This window comes from Candoia aspera, chromosome 3 (assembly GCF_035149785.1).
Source record: "Candoia aspera isolate rCanAsp1 chromosome 3, rCanAsp1.hap2, whole genome shotgun sequence".
Lineage (NCBI taxonomy): Eukaryota > Metazoa > Chordata > Lepidosauria > Squamata > Boidae > Candoia > Candoia aspera.
Window position 1 is genome coordinate 183083329 of NC_086155.1, and position 13197 is coordinate 183096525.

Genomic DNA, 13197 nt, shown 5'->3' on the forward strand with positions numbered 1-13197 from the left:
TTTGATGGGATTCCACCAGGAAATCCCTGGGCTGGAGACTAGACTAGGTAGCTGAAAAATCCTGGGAGAAGACAAAATCAAACTATTTCTGTATTTCTACTGAGAAAATGATATGGCCATGCCCCTAAAGTCGTCAAGAGTTGAGCTTCACTTGAAGGACAATTTATCTTATTGAGTTTTATTCAAGTATCTTTCTGTATTAGTGGATTAAAGATTCTACAGTTCCCCCTCTCTTTTACTACTTTATTATCTATTTTTTCTAAGAACTGTAGAACAGTCTAAGGACTGTAGCATCTGCAATCCATTATTCACCTGCCACAATGCTATTAATGATCCAATATTGTTCATTGCATAAATCAGAATTATTTATTAGGGCACAAAGTATTTAGTTAGATACTTCGATTTATGAGAATTGATCTAGTCTGATCATGAATGTGATACTTAGCTTTGAGCTCTCTTTGAGCTGTGAAAACCAGAGTGTCTTGGATTAGGTACCCAGGATGAGACTATAAAACCAGCTGCATAACCTAAGACCCCAAAGCCCTGGGTGCAGCCCCTATAGTCCATCTTAAAAGTGCCACCACATTGTAACTAAATGGGGAATTATGAGAAATCATAATTATTTTTACTGATTTAATTTGAATTTACTTTGATTTTAATTAAATCAAAAAGAGATTTTACGCTGTCATTGCTTATTTTATGTCTTTGCCTGCCTACTCCCAACACCAAATGCAGTTCCCCATATTGCAATTTTAATCTACAAACCACCCAACCAGCCACCCCAGCTGTTGACCCCATCATGCTTCCTGGAGCTGATAGGAAATGTAATTCATCAATATCTGGAAGGTTATATCGTGACAAAATTCCCATTATCCCTGGGTACTGGTCATGGTGAAACTGAGATAAGCTCAAATCTGGAGCCTCTGAGCATCACCCACAGGGCACTTGGGTGTGAGCAGACTGCAGCCTGGTGTATTCCTACTCCCCCCAGAACGTCCAGGCAGAGTAAGCAGTTCTTAAATAAAGAAATGGAGGGTGAGGGAAGAGAACAGCAAGCTATTCCTGCTACCATGGTCATCCAGTGCATTGCCTTTGAAATGCCTTCTTGCTACCTCCAGAACTGGATATGAGGGAGATTCATTTTACCTTATTTGTGAAAATCTTCAAGGTAGTTATGCAGTCCATCAGATGAGGCATGGCAGGTTATAAGTTCATCCTGTTCATTTGGGCTCAGCTATCAGTTCAGTAGAGTAGGGGGCATGGCGGCTCAGCGGTTAAGACGCCAGGCTTGTCGACCGGAAAGTTGCACATTTAGCAGTTCAAGACCCGAGTGCCATGTGACAGAGTGAGCTCCCGCGCTCGCCCCAGCTCTTGCCAACCTAGCAATTCGAAAGCATGCAAATGCGAGTAGATAAATAGGTACCGCTTCGGGGGGAAGGTAACAGTGTTCCGTGACTGTCATGCTGGCCGCATGACTGTGGAAGTGTCTTTGGACAACGCTGGCTCTTCAGCCATGAAACAGAGATGAGCACTGTCCCCTAGTTTAGAACACGGCTAAACGGGATCCTTTACCTTTACTGTCAGTACAGGGGGTGGTGGGGAAATAGGGAACACAACAGTGGGGCTAGGATTGTAACTCCATTAATACCAAATTTTGGTGAACCTGAGAGCAATGCTTCACACAGAATATATATATTTTATTTATTTAATTCAACTTCAGTACTGCCAAACCCCAGTCCAACTCCAGGCAGCTCACAATATAAAAAAAAATACAATAAGATAAATAAAAACACAGTAAGCAAAACAAAATGGCAAATCCGGGTAACTGACATAAGCATATGCAATGTATGACAAACATATTTAACAAGGGATTCCATCGACTCTACCATAAGGCCTGGGAGAACTTTAAGGCCTTCCGGAATTCTGTCAGGGTCCAAATCTCTTATGACAGTTACATTAAAATATCAGACAACTAAAAAACATTAGTTGTTCCATGCCTGTTGGATATATAGGATAAAGTACTACCTAGTTTTACCAAGGAATAACTGGTTTTGACATTCTTGAAACTGGGTTTATGGAGTATGCTTTAAAATGTTTTTCAGGAATGTAATTTCCATAGTTTAAACTGTCTGTTAGAGACCTAATGGTGAGTCTCTTTCTTTAGGGTGCTTAATTGAACTTGAACCTGTGCTGAGGACCTTTGAAGAGATACCTATGCTTGAAGCAGTAATAGAGTTAAAGAGGGCCAAAGTAAGTGCTCATTTTATAACCTATTATGAGAAGAATTTGTTCCCAAAAAGAAATTAGACATCCGTGTATCTGAAGCTAGAATTCTAGCACTGGTAATCAAATGCAGGTGTTCACTTGCCCAGGCTGAATTATGCTGAGGTATATGGGGGCTTATGGGGCTGTAAGCTCATTGAGATATTTGTAACCAGAAGCCCTGCCCTGTTGGGGTGCCTGATCATAGATAGAACTGTAAGCATGTTCAGCTAAATGGACTGTCCTGTTCTCCTGTAGCTTGTTATGTTAAACAAAATATATACACCCACCCACAGAAACTTGCAAGCAGTTGGGGATAGGTGGGCACATGCCCCAAACTCTGCCCTGCTACATAGCCTTACCCGGGTGGACTGTTAAGTATTTTATATCATAATTACGCTTTGATTTCATAATACCATGCTGATTTATACAAGCATGCTAATATCTCTTTCAGTCACAGTATGAGTGGCGATGCGTTCATTTGTCTAACAAGATATCCAGTGATGAATCAATATCTTTAAATATACCATTGAGCACTAGTATACAAGAGGTAAAATATTTTTATATTATTATCATAAGCACCTTAACATTTATAAACTGTTCTTTGCCATGGGAGGGATTACAGAGAGATGATTTAATGAAGTTTGTAAACTTTATTGAGCTGGAATACATCAAACACTTATCCACTGATACAAAGATTTATGGTGAGCGACAACAGATCTCTGCCAATAGTCAACACACAGCATCTCTCGGCATTTCAGACCTACTTTGAGGTTCTTTTGAGAATTTTCATGCGATAGTCAACAGCTTTATCAGCTTTATAGTATGCTAATCATAGGCACACCTGTAAATTAGCATGTTTATATACCCCTTCAGGACAGGAGATAAACTCTGGTGAATGGGAAGTGCCCAGTATGGATAATTAGGTGTTCATCCTTGCTTTCCCAGTACCACACCATACTGTGATACAGAGAGAAGCCTGCTGCGTGTTGGATGCTGCATAGCAGGTGTGAATTTTAAAAAGAATTGCTTCCAAATGGTGAAACGGGGGTAATATCTAGGCACAGAGAGGTAAAATGCTTCCACACCACTAAATAGATCTTCCAGCATTTACAATTCACCTTTTAAGGGCCAAAGACACCTTTTTAAGCTTTTCTTTGGGTAGGAGGTGGGGAGGGAGTGTTGTTAGAGGAGGAAAAATGACTTTTCCCATTGGCCTTGAAAATCACTAGCGAGAAAGAGAGAGACACCATACAACTTTGTGGAAGAACAAATAATCCTGTGAAAGGGAGATATAATTTCGCTCCAGTCTTATGTTCATTTCATACTAGTGGATCAACCTTTAATTTGACCCTGCATTTGGTGATTATCTCTGTAGAACCAGAGAATGAGCATAATGAATTGCGTTAATGGCAAAAACAATGGTAGAGAATCTCAATAGTAATTAGGGTTGGATTAGAACTGGAAGACCTGGGTTTGAGTCCACCATCAGCCATGGAAGTTTACTGGGTGAGTTTTGGCTAGTCACATTCTCTCAGCAGGATGTTCCTCACAGAGTTGTCATCAGGTAAAACTGTAGTCATTATGTATGTCATCTTATCATTAATAAAATGACAAAATAAAAGGTCATTAGTTTTTGTGTAGAAATTTGAAGACAAGTGACTGTTGTTTTATTGTAGGGGGATTGTTTTGTCATTACTTAAGGCTAATACAATGTTGTCCCCTGATGAAGAGCTGTATGCATGAGTTGTGCAATGAATTTAGCTTTGGTTTTCACCAAAAATCTTTGCACTACACTTGCTGCATTATGAACCAACCACAACAGAGCTGATTGTGGGTAACATCTATAAGCAACAATTGAATGAATACAAAGTTTTAGAATAGCCTTCCTGGCACCCTTAGACAGATTAGCCTTTAGATATATTTATTGGAAATTCAGGGAAATTCATTAAACATATTTGAAAGACACAAGGATGTGTAAAGTTATTCTAGATGCCCTCAGGCCTCAACATGAAGTAGAAGTAATGGTACTAAGACCACCATTGGGAAGTCTCAGTGCAATCCTATGTATTCCTGTTCAGAAATATGTCCTACTGGACTCATACTGCATAAGGCTAGTGTGCAGAGAAAAAAATAAGATGTTTCATATATGTGAAGCACATTGAGTCAAGCCTTTTTTTTTAATGTAGTTTATATGCACTAGGTGTATATAATTTTGTTTTCAGTAGTCATAAAACGAAAACTTACATAAAAGGTATATAAAACTAGGGAGGGATGTATCCCCACGTAAGCTGTAGATTTTGCACAATTGACAATACCCTCCTCGGTGTCAACCAGGCGTACCCAGCCTGAGCTATGATTCCCCTTCCCAACCATAAAAAGTAACAGCCTTACCAAGCAAAGAGTGCCATCACCACCACATCCCCCACCATAATATTGTAACTTCCAGTTGCCACAACTATGACCAGAAGGGAAAAGTAATATAAACACTTTTACTCAAACTTTGTTCCATGTGTGAGAAATGGATCAAGATGTCTTTATATTTTTAAAATACATTTATATTTCAAAAATGAGAACTTGAAGTAAATCTCCATGGCCTAATTTTAATGACAAATTTAAGGATTAAGCTAATCCAATGTTGAAACTGAATTGATACTGTATAGAATTTTTATATATTAATTTTTCTTTCTTCTTGTTTATTTTAATCACTGATATGTAAGTAGGGTTTTAAATATATATATATAGCATAATCACTAGTGAATTTTATGGGCATCGTACTTGTTTGTTAAATTTCACCAATTAAAAAATTAAAACAAACAAATTTTGTTCCACATGATTCTGTTCTTTCCAGAATTCCTGTTTATCCACAAATGATACACTTTTTCTGCCAAGTGTTCCCCAGGATACACGAAAACCATGCAACCTCCTTTCAGATGGTATGTCCTCTGCACACAGTTGCAGCTTTGATTAATGGCAATTACATAATCATCTTCTGGGTATGGAATAACTAGATAGTGTTTCTCTGGTCCACAGAGTGTTAGTAACAGGGCCTCGACCAAAGCAAAGGGTTGAACAGATAGCATCCTATCCAGGATAGGATCTTAGATTGAAGACTGGTATACTACAATAATCAGTGTTCTTTTTTAAGGTTATTATGTGGGTAGATATATAGATTCCAACTAAATATATCATTTTAAATAATAATATTATGTAATAAAAGACAGATTTACCCTAGATCTCAAGTAGTAAAAGGAAGTTCAGTGTGACTTTTCCAATTGGCCAGAGAACCAGGATCCAACATTTGTTTTTTTTAGCAAAAAATCCAACAAGAATCACAAATTTGGTCCAAAGTATAAATAACAGCCGATCTATGGTTCAGCTTTTCATTCTGGCCTTGATCTCCCTGCTTGCTTCTTTACTCCGTTTGACTTTCCTTCTAGTGTATCCTGTCTTTCTAATTTGTAAGTTTGGTTGCAGAGCCATTTTTTAAAAATTCATACTAGGTGCTTTGGGAGGCAACAAATAGCTGTCATAACCTGGTACTCCTAGACACATTGGGCTGCAGCTGTTCTCATCTTTGAGCAGCACTGCCAACTGCATTGCCAACAGCCATACTGGCTGGGCTTCAGAACAAATGCAGTGCTACACATTTGGAAGGTATCAGGTTGGGAAAGGCCTTTTGCAGGAGAGCGAAAGGTGGTTTTAAGCTTAATAGAAAATGGCTTTTGATGTTATATGTTGAGGGAATGAGAGAAACTAAAAAAAGAAATATCCATCTACTGGTTGTGTTGCCATTTGGTGTGATACAGTGTAGGTAAACGACAGAGTAGTTCTGGGTTTGTTTTGTGCTTTGCTTTTATTTTTTACTTTTTCAGAGATTAACAAGATACTTTTATTTCATGATAGTTAAGGATGAACCACACTCACTGATCAGTTATGTACCACAGTCTCAGAGTACTCAATCTTACATATCTCAACAAAGTTCTTCATCTACCACAAATAGTTCTAATTCGTCAAATTCCATGCCATGCTTACTGCAGACATCAGGAGCTAACTCAGGTATGCAATTTTGAATCCAACTCATGATCAATTTGTTTTTAAGAACGAAGTATTGTAATGTGGCATTGTTTATCACATAACGGGATCAGATCTCTAGAAATAACAGTACCATTTACACAAATGCACATGTATTGTTATCTTTTATGTTTGTGAGGGTTATTTTATGGGGGCATTTATAAAAAGAAAACCTAACCATGCTTTTTTTTTCCTGGTGGTACTGTATACACTATCAGTCACAAGGACTGATCAGAAATAAAATTCTTCAGAAAGCAGTGTACATCTGACTATTAATTCTTCTATGGTTTCAGCTTATACACAATTGGTATATAGAAGAAAGTGGAACAGAAGCTACGTATCACTGCAGAGTTTGTGACTCTGTTTTTAACAATAATGAGGATTATAATATTCTGATAGCTTGCTTTACAACATTAAATATAATGTGTCCCTTAAAAAAGGAATTTAGAAAAAAATGAATATAGTAAAACAATTAAATGAAGTGAGCAAATAAAAGAAATATGACCAGGGAAAAAATAGTCATCTTATAAACTACATTGTGCAAAACATTTGGCAGGAAATGTACGGAAGGCACTTGTTTCTGGAACACATGCAGAACATAGTTCTGCTAGGGTTGCCCCTTTCATGTTCAGAAGATTTGGAGTGGACTGCAAAGGGACACACAGAGTTTTGAAAGACACTCTCTGCTTAAAAACTCTGAACAATGAGTTCCAAATGCTTTGAACAACCCTAATATTTAGGTAGAACAACAGGATGGAAATGGTAGTCTAAGGTTGAGATTTTCACACTCCACTAATTTATGTGCCTGCCTTCCCCCTCTTGCACCTTCAAAATGCATTTGATGACAACTGCCATCCTCTTTATCCAACAATAGCAGTGGCTGTGTCTTTGGGTATGATAAAATGGTAGATAACACAATTAGTGAGGTGCTGAGGGAAGAGCTAGTGTGTAGTGAATAATGGGAGTATACAGCTTTTATCTTAATGAAGGTGAAAGCACGTCGTGTTTTTGGAGTATCATTCTGTTATTCTAAAACTTTAGACAAATACACTCTTCTCTCTCAAGTTGCTCAGTATAGTTTGATAATTATTTGTATTTTTCAAGACTGGGTCAGCTTTTCAATTTTTTTCCTTCTCTATTATTAGACTTTATGTTGAGGACTATAGAGCCACAAGATTTCGCTGTAGCTCATCAGTGGATCCAAACTAAAAGAGAGGAAATTGTCCATCAGATGACTGAAGCTTGTCTTAACCAAAGCTTGGATGCCCTTCTCTCCAGGGATTTAATCATGAGAGAGGATTATGAACTCATCAGTACCAAACCTACAAGGACCTCAAAAGTCAGGCAACTGCTTGATACTACCGACAGTCAAGGAGAGGAAGTCGCTAGAGTCATAGTGCAAAAACTGAAAGACAATAAACAGTTGGGACTTCAGCCTTACCCAAATATATCTCCTGCATCCAGGAGCGCTTCTTTGAATCTATAAAAGTCAGGACTTGCAATCTAGATTCCTATTTCTGAAACGTCTCTTTATGTTTCTGCTGCGTGGCTCTAAACTGAGGTTCTTAGTTTGCCAGGCAAAGGGGAAGGTACCTGGCAAATGGAAGTATTACACTGTGTTCTTGTCATTTTTGAAAATAACAACACACTTGGACTTCCCTCACTGAATAAACATGTATTTTGTGGAATTATTAAAAGGAAAATATAAACTATATCAATACAAAATACAAAGGAATACAGAACTCAAAAGGGTTTTCCATCTTCTGAGTCATTCTCTCTGTCAAATCTGCCTTTAAATAGGGAAGGGTTACTGGGTTAGTGCATTAGTAGGGTTGTTCTAAAGCACTGCCCTTTGTAAAGTCTTTTACATAAATAGGAACCACTTCTGCATGAATTTGCTTGTCCCTAGCCATGTGCTTTGTAGGAGAATACAGATACCCTATCTGGTTTTGCCGAACATTGACTAGACCTAATGAGACAAACCCCAGATGTAGTTTGGAATACATTCATTGCTGCTTTGTAAAATAGAAAAAGAACAGTGGTGTGTAAGCTGTTATTGAAGGGAACCTGTTCACTGTTAATGATCTCTAAAGAACATCTCAAGCCCAGATTTGCCTGGCCCAGGGCATAGGAACATTAACCCTCCAAAGAGTAGAGTGTTCTTCAAATGGATTGCATTGGATTCTAGGGAATGTCTGCACTGTTTTCACAGAGGCCCCATTGATTATAGCTCAAGTTGTGGTTCATGAATGTTTTGCTAAGAAGGAAAGATACCTGTAGCAGTCCATGTTCAGTATTACTTAAAGTAGGTGTGGCAGGTGGGACATAACAACCCTTCTGATTGAAGAGGAAGCACTTCAAAGATGTTGAGGAACTGAAGGGAAACAGACCAGTGTGAAATAGTTTTTACCTCACAATACTGTACCTGCCTCTTAACAAGATGGATTTGTGTTCCATATGCTTGCAGTCTAATTCTCTTTAGACTTGAGTGGGGAGGATAATGGCTTCTAAAAACAGGAAAGGATCCATCTATCACTCATAATCAACACAGTCTACCTATGTGGTATATGGCACAGGGATATATTATTTCATATAAAATATGTATGAATCGTATAGAGCCAGGTTGGTGGTGTGGTTAAGGCATCAGGCTAGAAACTGGGAGATAGTTCTAGTCTTAGGCACAAAGCCAGTTGGGTGACCCTGAGCCAGTCAGTCACTCTCAGCCCTAGGAAGGAGGCAGTGGCAAGCCACTTCTGAAATCTTGCTGAGAAAACTTCAGGGACTTGTCCAGGCAGTTGCCAAGAATCAAGGCTGACTTGAAGGGACAACCCCCCCCCATATAATTAATTTCTGAATTGCCATCTGTACCCATTATTATTTTATAATAATAATTTGCAGCCCTTTCCTTATTCAGTTAAGCCACCAAGGATTCCGCTGAATATAGTTTGGTAGAATTGATGGGCTGTGGCAGAGGAGAGGCTGCTGTATAATGATAAGAATTCTTGCTGAACTCATAGAGGCTTAATCCACATGTGACCAGTAGAATTCAAACGGGGGCCCTTATACAAGTGCAAATTATGGCTGGAAAGACTAATTGTTCAGTGGTATAGCTGGAAATGATCCTCATGAAGAACATTCTAGGTTCAGTCCTTGGCATCATCAGTTAAAGTATTAAGGTAGCAGCTGATAGGAAAAATCTTCCAGAAGCCATCTGTCATGAGTGCTGTTGAGCTGAAGACATCAGCGCAATGGCACACATGACAATAACGAGGAAACGGGAAGGGGCTCAAGATAAGCAGCCATCAACTCACAAAGACGAAAGAAGAAGATAACAATGGCTAAGCGGATCGCGAGGCACACCCAAGCTGTTAGCGCTAGCGCAACGGAGATCGCCCAGCTGACAGCAATCACCGGATGAATAAGGAAACCGATGATGGGCGATCCCGGAGCGCCAGCGGGGCCTTGCAACCCCTCACCTACCGGCAAGACAGCATGTTGGACAAAGTGGGGGTGACGTAACCTCGAGTGAGGGGGCGCTGACCGGCGCGGGGTATTTAAACCCCGCACCAGCGTGCTCCTGTCACTCTCAGCTTTTTTCTACAACTGGCACTACGCTATGAATAAACCAGAGTCTGCTTCAACTGAACCAGTGTCTGTGTATTACTCGGCGGTAGGCAGTGCATGACACCATCAGGAAGAATAGACCATTGAGAACTACATGGACCAATAGTTGCATTTAAGCCCATTACTGATGGAATTTTTCCTGCCCAATTATTAGTTAAAAGTTGTCTTGTGTTACAAAGATTCTTTTGGTTTTAACTTTATTAAACAAGCCCCAGCATTAGTTAAATGTAACAAAATTCATGATTTTGTTGTGTCTTGATGGCATGAATCTAACTTCCTGTTAGCAGTTGCCAGATTTCTACTTAAGCATGTTCTGTTTGGAACTATAATGTGTATTGTCTAGATCTTGATGGGGTTTTTGGGCAGCTGCTGTTGCCTCAGTTTTTCACAGAGCTCACTGCTAATGATGCTGTGGGTGATCTGTGGGAGGTACATCAGTGCTCTGATGAGTAACATGGCTAGATTTGAAGCTGCCACCTTTTACTTGTCCATAATTGTTCTAATGAGGAAAAATTTCCTGACTCTGTACAACAGTGGAAAAATTAACCTGCAGAAGTTGTGGATTGTCCATCTCTGGAGGTTTTTAAGAAGAGGCTGGACAGCCACCTCTCTGCAGTTTAACTGGTTTTCTTACACATTGCAGAAAGTTGGACTAAGTAAATGATTCATGTAGTCCCTTCCAATTCCATAGTTATATGTTTCTATATATCTAGAAGGTTCTCAGTTCAAATATTGCTACAGTTACGGATTATTAAATAGTGTTAGGAAACTGGCAGTTTCTCAACTTCATCTGATGATTGATTGATTGATTATGTGCCATCAAGTCAGTGTTGACTTTTGGTGACCACATAGATAGATTTTCTCCATGACAATCTCTCCCTAACCTGGTCCTTTAGGTCTTCCAATGGTGTACTCATTGCCACTGTAACTGCATCCATCCACCTTGCTGCTGGTTGTCATCTTTCCTTCCGCTTTTCCCTGCATTAGAGCCTTCTCTAGAGAGCTAGATCCTTGCATAATGAGTCTGAAGTAGGATAATTTTAGCCTGGTCATTTGTGCCTTGTATGAGAACTGTGGACTGTTTTGTTTGATGATCCATTTGTTGTTTTTTTTCCCTTGGCTGTCCATGGTATTCTCGGGAATCTTCTCCAACACCAAAGTTTAAAAGCATCAATCAGTGTCTTATTTCTTCAAAATCCATCATTCCTTATTGTCTGCAAAATGGGAGACAATCCTAATTCTCCTGACGTTGTAAGGATCTTTGAGAATGCATGTTAGATATTTTCTATTTTCTTAAATGCATTGCTGTACAACTTGAGGCCCTAAGGTTTCATGTACCCCACTAAAGTGTAAGGCAGCTCCCAGAGTCCCTTCAAAATTACTGAATACACTTGGAGTGATCAACAGTATTTAATTTTATTAAAAGAAATTTGTTTTTTTCCTAGCCCCTCCCAATTTTTGATGTGCTGCCTTGGTTCATCACTCAAAGACCTTTAGCCTAAAAAAGGTGGTGTGCCTTGTTCCAAAGTATGACGTTTTACCCTTGAGAATGTTGCACTTTTGTTACATTGAACTTACAGCCTATTTGGGATCTCATATTTAACGTTCAGATAATGCCTGCCTGCTGTTTATGAAGATAAGACTCTGTCACCTACTATGTTACATACTTGGTTTAACTAATCTATTTATTTCCCCCTGAGCTGGGAAAGGCTCTTCAATTGTTCGGGTGTGGCTGCTCAAGGCACTGTTATTCAATGGAGCCTGGTATTTTCTCCATGTCAAGCACATGCTGTATTGCTGAGATATTCCTCCCTTCAAAGCTGTCATCACCTGGATAAAGTGGCTCATGCTCTTGGCATGTTTCTGCTTTTTTCCTCTTTACCAATAATATTACTATCACTTTCCCCTGACTGTTATTCAAGGATTACATGAGCTGCCATTGGCAAATGTGAGTAGAGCATACAGTTAATTTGGCAGGCAATGAAACCCAAGCACCTGCCCTCTGAAAAACAGTGAGATACAGGATCTGATCCAACAAGTCATTACTACCAGTGAAACTCCCTAGTTTGATACCATCAACATTTAATCAAATTCCTTGAAGAACGCCCAACATTTGTTCAGTCTGGTAGACCTACCGAAATGAACTTTAGCACTTTAGTATTTTGTTATGGAATCAGATCACAGAGAGGAGGTAATAGATTCGATGTCAGTGTCAAGCACTTCATGTTAAAGTGCCAAGGTGAAGTCAGATACAAATATATTTACTGTTTGACATACTCATGGCTTCTCAAAGTTTACAGTTCAAAAAAATGGCCAGTGATGTGCTCAAAATATTGGCTTATTTTGAAAGAAAGAAGGTAGCAATTACTTCTAAAGTATATTTTTAGCCTAGAAGAGTAGCGTAGTCATTCTCTGTTGGGGCAAAAGTGCATGAGGAGGGAGTTACAAGCTAGGATTGAACCATCTTTTGAAGCACAGACTTACAACTGTGTTACATGATAGAAAGCTCAAGCTTTGAAGCCTGCACTTGGACTTATCAAAGGAGGAATGAGGCTATGGTCTGAACCATCAGTCACAGCCATGCAGTGCTCTGGGTTGTGATCCTTGTTGCATGGCTTGCGTAGCTAAAGAGTTCCAGAAGGAGGAAGACTTAATCTCTCAATCTGGACTGAAACAATATATTATTCACTTCTTCTCTCCTTGTTTTAATTTCTATCTACATTAAAATGTGATCAGGACAAGAAAGCATGCCTATGCTACTTTTTGTACCTCTGATTACTTTTGTACTTTTGATTATTCAGAAATCAGGCCTGGGCAACAAGCTGGTAATTCGGTTGAGCTGAAAAAAAGCAGACACTGCACCTGCGGAAAAAACACTGGGAAGAAAAAAAATTACTCGGAAACATTGCATATGTGGCATGCCTTATAATCAGCAAGATTTAGAGGAGTAACATTTTGACGTCTGCAGCCTCTTGTGACATAATGTAGAAAGTAGATTTCTATTTGTTGGGGAAAGTCACTCTCCCTTCTCTTGCCCTACCCTGAAATGGAGAGCTGGAGGATAAAGAATTCTGCAGCATGGAAGACTGGGAATATTGGGGTGTGGGTAGATAAGTGTCTGTGCACAGCTCCAATTAATCCTACATTCACTAGGGTCTCTTCCCTCTTAATTCTGTTTCTTCTGTAGGCATGGAGCCATCCTACCTTTAGAGTAAGAAGAGTTCTGCAAAGTTGGAA

The 13197-nt window shown here is 39.3% G+C and overlaps 1 protein-coding gene across 1 annotated transcript in view; it reads left to right on the top strand.

The window, feature by feature from the left end:
* The window catches only part of RIPK2 (receptor interacting serine/threonine kinase 2), a 32811-nt gene extending 24761 nt beyond the window's left edge, over positions 1 to 8050 (top strand). The window contains exons 7-11 of the mRNA XM_063299459.1: positions 2165 to 2250; positions 2717 to 2812; positions 5114 to 5198; positions 6169 to 6321; positions 7482 to 8050. Coding sequence (XP_063155529.1) covers positions 2165 to 2250; positions 2717 to 2812; positions 5114 to 5198; positions 6169 to 6321; positions 7482 to 7822 — 761 coding nt within the window. The 3' untranslated portion in view covers positions 7823 to 8050. The remainder of the gene's footprint in view (positions 1 to 2164; positions 2251 to 2716; positions 2813 to 5113; positions 5199 to 6168; positions 6322 to 7481) is intronic.
* Positions 8051 to 13197: the final 5147 nt, after the last annotated feature.